Source organism: Dendronephthya gigantea, unplaced genomic scaffold (assembly GCF_004324835.1).
Source record: "Dendronephthya gigantea isolate DGI-Jeju-01 unplaced genomic scaffold, DenGig_1.0 000030F, whole genome shotgun sequence".
Lineage (NCBI taxonomy): Eukaryota > Metazoa > Cnidaria > Anthozoa > Malacalcyonacea > Nephtheidae > Dendronephthya > Dendronephthya gigantea.
Window position 1 is genome coordinate 481,977 of NW_021163040.1, and position 7,530 is coordinate 489,506.

Consider the following 7,530-nt stretch of genomic DNA (forward strand, 5'->3'; position numbering starts at 1 on the left):
TTTATTATGAAAACCCGTTCGGTTCACACATTTTTCACGGGAATGACAAAAAATAATAACATTTCGTTCTGTTCCAAAAACATAGTGATAATTTTAATCGTTACATACAGGTGTCAGAAATTTCTGTTCCTGCCTTGCCTAACTTTAAATATCTTCATAAAATTAATTCTACAAGTTCATGTTCCGCTACTATGTGCAAGCAAAATATTTATACATAAATTAAAGTAATCTTATTTCAAGTTAAGTTAAAGTAATATCGCTAACATTGTTAGCATTTTTTGCTCATCGTATTTAAAACAAACTGCCATTTTTATTTTACGGTAGTGCCTGGTCTCCGTAAATGTGGCAATCACAGATTCCTACAGCTTCTTTCTTAATCCGACAATATAACTTGCCTGAATACAATAAGATTAACGAGCTTTTATATTGTACATATACTCAACGAAAAAGAGAAAAAGTTCATTTATTTGTACCGCATCACCTTAAATACTTTTTTGTGTAAGTACTTCGCTCTAATCTGGATACCAAGTTAAAGACAAATATGAATTGCGCGTATACAATACGCGGCAATAAAAAGATGCATCGCATTTATACATGTTCAAAACACGTCTTTTTAATTAAGTGACGGTTTAGGCTCGGTTTTCCAGTCTATAATAACATAAGGCCATTTAGTTCTTAAACAGTTTAGAAATGGTCCATCTGATAAACAAATTACATCTCCTGACAGCAGGGTACATACTCCCTCAGAATAGACAACCTAAAAAACCGATTAGATAATAGATTACCATAACAACGTTCGTGATCAACAGACGTTCAAAGACTACAATCAGGACGTCGACCGACTTTAATGATGCGATCACGTATTCGTTCCAACCACCGATCTTAGCGTGTCTTAGACATTTTAAAAATTTTATTTTTACATCAACTACACATTTTATGCTTACAGTTACGCTGATCGAATGGGAACAGCGAGAAAGAAATGCCCCACCTTTTTTCTATTATCTTCCTTGCTACAACACTTTGCTAATCCGTTGTAATGATACACTGGAAAACATTTCGCAAAGTCAGACTGCTCCGACACGCTGTTTTTCTACAGTAAGAATAACTTTTTATTATCATTGTTTTTCATCCCTTAATTTAATGGTATACAGCGGTTTCAAAATCCCAAATTGGATAACGCAACACAAAACGATTTGAGAGAACTTTTACGAGAATTTTTCAGGGACACTATTCAGAGCCGAAGACAGAATGGCGAAAAAAATGTTGTGTTGTTCTAGAAGCTCTTGCAAATCTAAAAACGTTTTTCCACAGCGAGAAAATACCAAAACTTCGTCAATTTTTTGTGCCTGAAACTTTCACCTCCGTTTATAATAATTTGATGGCAGTAATTTGATTGTACTAATTAGCATAACACAAGAGGTTTTAATTTGAAACATTTATTCAGCGATGTTTCGAATAGTTTAGGTAGCCATCTTTAGGTTTTCAATATGTTGGGATTATGAGCACACATGTTGGGATTATGTGATGTCAGTACAATGGCTTTATAAAGTGCCCTAATACAAACCTCTTCGGGATAAAACACTTGTAAAAATGTGTGAAGTAGGATAATTCCTGAAGAGTCCGGATCCAGGCAAGACTCCATGAAACTCACACTATATTTTCGAAAGGAAAAATGCATTCAGTTTATCAACGGATGAATTTAGTTAAGTGTGGTTTAAGACACCTGAACCACCGCATTGCAAAAATAGCATAACATTTTTTCAAACATTTCTATAACTTACTAGTCTTGATCTGACTCAAGTTCAAGTTCTTCTAACACATCTTTTAATTTAGCTCTCTCGATAAAGCCGTTTTCTGAAAAGACGCGAGACTCGTATTAAGAAGCATCCTATCACCCCAAAGCATTCATTTCTTCGTTGGCCCGACGATTCTCTGTTGTCAACTGATAGTGAATAATTCATACTACGTGCATGGAGCATAAAAACTGCATGGAACATAATAGGCCCACAGCAAATTAAAGAAACTTTGAAACTTTCCCATTGTAATTATTGGAATGTATGGAACTCTATCTTGTTGCCAATACGCAATTTATTTACAAAGGTATTATTTAGAAAAACATACTTTATACCATAAAAAGAAGAAAGGGGAAGATAAAAACCAGAATATTTCGAAGGCATGCATAGAAATATATTGATTACTGCATGGTTATATTTAATCTGGAAAACAACAGTTCCTACCTTGAGTATCATACGTCTTAAATATTCTTATTGCGTTATCGACAGGTCGTTTATCATCAACATTCTCCTATACAATAAACACATTCTATTTACTCTTTACTGTAACACTTATCCAAAGTAAGAATAGAAGCGGTAGAAATAGTGGTCCTGTTTTACATTGGTTGCACAGTTTATTTATTTAAGTGCAAACGAGGTGACATGTAACACTCATAGCAGCACTAAAAGCACTATCGTGATAAATTTAAAATCGCCATTCACCCATTTACGTTATCCTCCCGACATCGTAATATTCCCCCAAACGTGCTAACACTCCAAGTTTGATATAATACGATTTTGTTGAGAGATTACAGTTAAAGAATAGAAGACAGAAATTAAAAAAAAAATAATATTCTAAAATATGGTTATATAGTAGTCTATTAAGAAATTGTTAACGTAATTCTTCCACCGGTGGTCCTACCTTAGTGAACAGGACAGTCAAATGTGTCTCGCTGGCCAGCAGCCATATTGGTTCTTTCGGGCTCTTTAAGAAATTCCCAACCTTGGAAGATATAATACTGGTATCATGCATGTGGAAAAAAGCTCTAGAAATCATAATCTATAAAATGTCATGCAATTCAGCCTGGACCTTATTGTATTATTTCACCTTTTTAAATATAGCTATGTAAAATTTTATTACTTTTGTGCATAAACTATTGTGACATGTATATCACGTTACTCATTTGATCATAAAAAGAACAGGCGTACAAAGAGCGGGGTTGGGGTAGGGGTTGGGGGCTGGGGGGCAGAACTAAATATCGATCACGTGATTGTACTGCAACGTCTATTTTATGGGAAACTAAAATGGCCTAATAGCAAGGCGAACAATATTGTGAAACAAAAGAAAAATGAACAAATGAGAGCCGGTTCTAAACTTTCTTTCCGTTTACACGCCAATACATGGAAAGATATAATAATTTAGCTATGTACCTCGCAATAACGCATCGATTCCAGTAACGATAGAAAACCAATACTCGATTGTTTCGGTATTCCTTTTAATACTAATAAAACACGAGTTTTTATATAATTGTTGTAGCTTGGGGGTTGTATATTAGTTCTCCATAACATTGCATTCTAAAAGAGCAAGCGTCAAATGTAGCAACGAATTTCAAACGTTCTGAGCTTGGAGCTTTTAGGCAAACATTTTAAGTGCACACTATCATTGAAAAATGTCCCCCTAGCAGGGTAAGGCGCGCAGCATCTTTAGATGAAAAAAGGAAAAAAACTTTTACAGCTATTACCCTATATTTATATGTCACCTACTTAGTCCACCAATATCTCGTTCCAAGTCCCAAACGTGCGAAACAGCGTATCCAGTCAGCATTAAATTAACCAGACTTTGACTGAAAATTAGAGATTGACAAAATCATATTTATTATAACATGCAGTCATGTCACCTTATACATCTTTTCTAATTATTACATAGTCACCGCAACATTATTTTATATTCGATGCGTTACTTCAAAGTTATCATCAAAGTATAAGAATTCACAAAAATTCATGGAATGAAGTTTATGTTTTGCATTAGTTAATCATACTCAAGAATCCAGAGAGGAGTTCCAAGAACGAGGAAACATCACACAAAACTGAAAAATTTCCACCTACCCACCGTGACCATGAACAGGGTCGATAAGGGGACTAGTGAGAGTTTCATCCATTTCTGACTTGATATTCTCAATTCCCTATAAAATACGTCTCTGATAAATCATTCGGACCGCACCATACATATAAATGCTGGTAAACTTGGTTGCTTTCAGGCAAGTAAATGACGGAAATCAAGATTGAAATACAGAAATTACCTTGCTTAACAATATAGAATATAGGAATAATAACACACCAAACGTGCCTTCAAACTGATGAATATTCTTTACGATAAAGTCCTCCAAATGCTCTGATTTACGACACGAAAACTGTCTAAACGCATAAACAAGCAGTGGTTTTGGAAACCACACACCAACTTTGCCCAGCTATAATATAGGATATTCATCCATAGGTAATACAAATGTGCACCTTTGATATGGTGCGTGTGAATACCTACATGTAGCAGTAGCTATATTTAAAAGCTAATTAAGCTGATATCCTACCAAATTCAAGAGAAAAGGTTTTTGCAGAATTTCAGATTAAGAACAAGATTTGTTACTTTGAAAAATCTCTTGGGATTATTGACAAATGGCTTATCTACGGAATTTTTCCGAATTTATGGCGTTTGCTTAGTTGACGTATACGATATTTTTTCGCACTATTATAAGCCCCTGGACCCTGGTACTGAATTAAATGTATTTATTAGTATAATAAAGGAAATTAATATCGAAAGGTTGGACCTCGCTTGGTTACCCGGCCGGGTATTTGGCTCGGGGGTATTTTATGATTGAAAATGACAGTAAAGAATATTTAATGAGCTTAGCTCCTTTGTATCGCCAACCTCGTTCGCTTCGCCGTGTTGCCGTCTCCACCCCTACCGATCCGCAGCGGGCAAAACTAGCTACGTTATTATAGTCGCAGTATTTCATTGACCCACGCCCAGCCTTGTTGGGCCTGTCTGAGTATAGTAATTAGCCATACAGCACTTCTCTTAATTCATACATTCAGGTAGTTCATCTAGCTACTTATATAGTGATACAATCGAAGCCGTTATATAAATCAAGTATAATAAACTTAATATATAGAAATAGTGATTTTGGCATGCAGTATAAGAATAACTTTTTCTCGATTAGGTTTTTACGAATCCAAGAATATTTTTAGGTATTTCACTATATACATAATATATACATGATATAATAAAACATTGTTAATAGAAGGTATACTTTTAATTCGCTATAAGTACTGTACTTCAGGTTAATTTACCTTAACGCAGAATGAAAAACGTCTTGTGTCTGAGATTCTGTTTGAGAACATATGTTTCTATGATAATCTTTGCATGTGCATTCACAGGTCTCTTCGCCTGTAGGAAAATGAAATACAGTTGTTGTTTTGGTTGTTTTTCATTTTTCCTTATTAGGCATACACACCTTGTGTAGATGATTCCCCAATAGTTTGAACTGTTTCCAATCTTTCGTTTTCACTGCCCTCATTTATGTAATGATTTTTCATAAGAACCACATGGAAATTTTCTGTAGTCACCAATTCCCATATATCAATAAGAGTTTGACATAGTAAATGCTGCCTGTCTTTGTCTATAACAATAAGGATATACATACACTACCAATTATTACAAGATAGATAAGTATTAGAAGTTGCATAGTTTAAACTTATATACACTCTGGAGATTTTTCCTTTAAACAAACAGGTTGATGAATTGTGCTACTGCATAGTCTACAGTTCAAAGAGCCAGTGATATTTTAGTATGTCCTTATTCTCTTACTAGGTAATAAGTTATGGTAACAATCAGTGCTTAAGGGTAAGTATAGGTTGAGCATAGCATTCATAATGTTTCTCCAGGGTGAAAAAAATCTATTCCCGGTGGAAGGAGAATCACATTGTTAGTTTTCAATATTGTTCATCAGTGAATCTATTGTTCGTCAGCGAATCTATTATTGTATTTCAATATTGTTCATCAGCATTCTATACGAAAAACTATTTTAAAAACCAATAAGGTTGGCCTAAATACATGAGTTAATCAACAGGGTTATCACCAGGGTTATCACCAGGGTTATCACCTGAGTTTACTGTTTCCCGGCCTGGACCTGGTTAAACCTAATTGTAATGAGGTTGATATGTCTGACTTTAGAGCAAGATAAAAAATCTCTTACCATTAATTGTTCGCCAATCCTCTTTTTCTGCTTTTTTACATTTTTTAAAAATCAACCGCCGCACTAAATATGCCTATATTGTAATCATCAAGAAAAATATAATTAGAACAAAGTTAGACTGCATTCTGTATCGGGGAGAGTATAGGAATTGCTTTACTGGTACTAACTTTAATGGACCTACATTAACTAGTATAATGTACCACTATGTCACATATATTGTGCTTATGAATATCAGCATGTTGCATTTCTATTGAATTATAACCTACTATGAAACACAAGACTAAAGTGTTGATTTTGAGTATGTGTAGTCATGACTAAAGCAATTTATGTTCTCTGTACATGCAGTTTTACCCAAAAAAGAGAAAATGCATTATGTGGAATTCTTACAAGCATGGACTGCAAAGGTTATTACCTGTACAGATGCAATCACCGAACATGGCCCACCATAATTCTGAATCAAAGCTGTAGGTTCATCTTCGCTGAAGAAAAACCCTATAAATGCAGAGAGCATCAATGGAATTATATCTCCATTTTGTTATTTTAATTCAATTTAAATAGCTGGAAATTTACAAATAAGCACTCCCTACATGCATAGCCCAAGACCTTCCAATATTATTTTACCTGCCATACTTTACCTTACTATACCTTACTTATATACTGTACTTGCCAATTCCTGGTTAACTGGATAGTTAAAAGTGATAACAACACCTATTGCTTTCAAAATTGAGCTACTCAAGACTCAGGGGTGCTTTAAAATACAATATTTTAAGATTGAACTTCTGTTTTTGTGATTATTGCATTAAACTTCATGAATTTCATCTATGTACTAATAATAATAATGATAATAATAATATTAAGCACGTACATTGCAACTAGTATATATGAATATACAATAAATTGTAAATAAAATTTCATACATAAAATGTATAAGCATTTTTATTGATTTATTGCAATTCAAAACGTTTTGTGAAAAGAATTCAAACATTAATACATATGCCATCAAAAGCTACCTTGTGACCATCGCTGAAAGACATCGTGTTTCGTGTCAACAGACCATGTCAAGGGAAATACTTCTGACAACTTAGAAATATCAACTCCACTATTCGCCGCCATTTTTAAATTTTCAATAACCTTCATAGTTCTTAGCAATTTGCGCATGCTCAGTGCCAAATGCGGTTTTTGTGCCACAGAATCATAGACAGAAGAGTCTCACCTTTCGTATTTTCTAATGTTTTGTGTCCGAATTTTTTTAGAAATGGAGTAATGGACACGTCATTTTACGCCATTCTTTTCGATCCTGGTGTGTGCCACTGAGTTATAATATAATTCCGAATTATAGTATAGCTCAGTGATGTGTGCACAGCACAGAACTTAGTGCCCCGTCAGAAAGTTCCGTGGGAAATTTAGCTTGAGAGCCTGAACCCAGAACCCCAGAGCTGAACTCCTAAGACGACATGAAAACAGCGCTAGCGAATAAATGGCGTTGCGCGTACATATATAAACACAGA

General features: G+C 34.6%; 1 protein-coding gene across 1 annotated transcript; it reads right to left on the reverse strand.

The window, feature by feature from the left end:
• Nucleotides 1–139: 139 nt before the first annotated feature.
• On the reverse strand, nt 140–7,136 carry LOC114524216 (ubiquitin carboxyl-terminal hydrolase MINDY-3-like). The gene is made up of 15 exons (XM_028545357.1): nt 7,033–7,136; nt 6,435–6,514; nt 6,023–6,095; nt 5,282–5,446; nt 5,118–5,214; nt 4,073–4,187; nt 3,879–3,955; nt 3,537–3,616; nt 3,204–3,274; nt 2,695–2,775; nt 2,238–2,304; nt 1,782–1,854; nt 1,565–1,652; nt 989–1,090; nt 140–757 (listed from the first exon to the last, which is right to left on the reverse strand). Exons 1-15 carry the CDS (start codon nt 7,133–7,135, stop codon nt 614–616), a joined length of 1,416 nt encoding a protein of 471 aa, XP_028401158.1. The 5' UTR covers nt 7,136; the 3' UTR covers nt 140–613.
• Nucleotides 7,137–7,530: the final 394 nt, after the last annotated feature.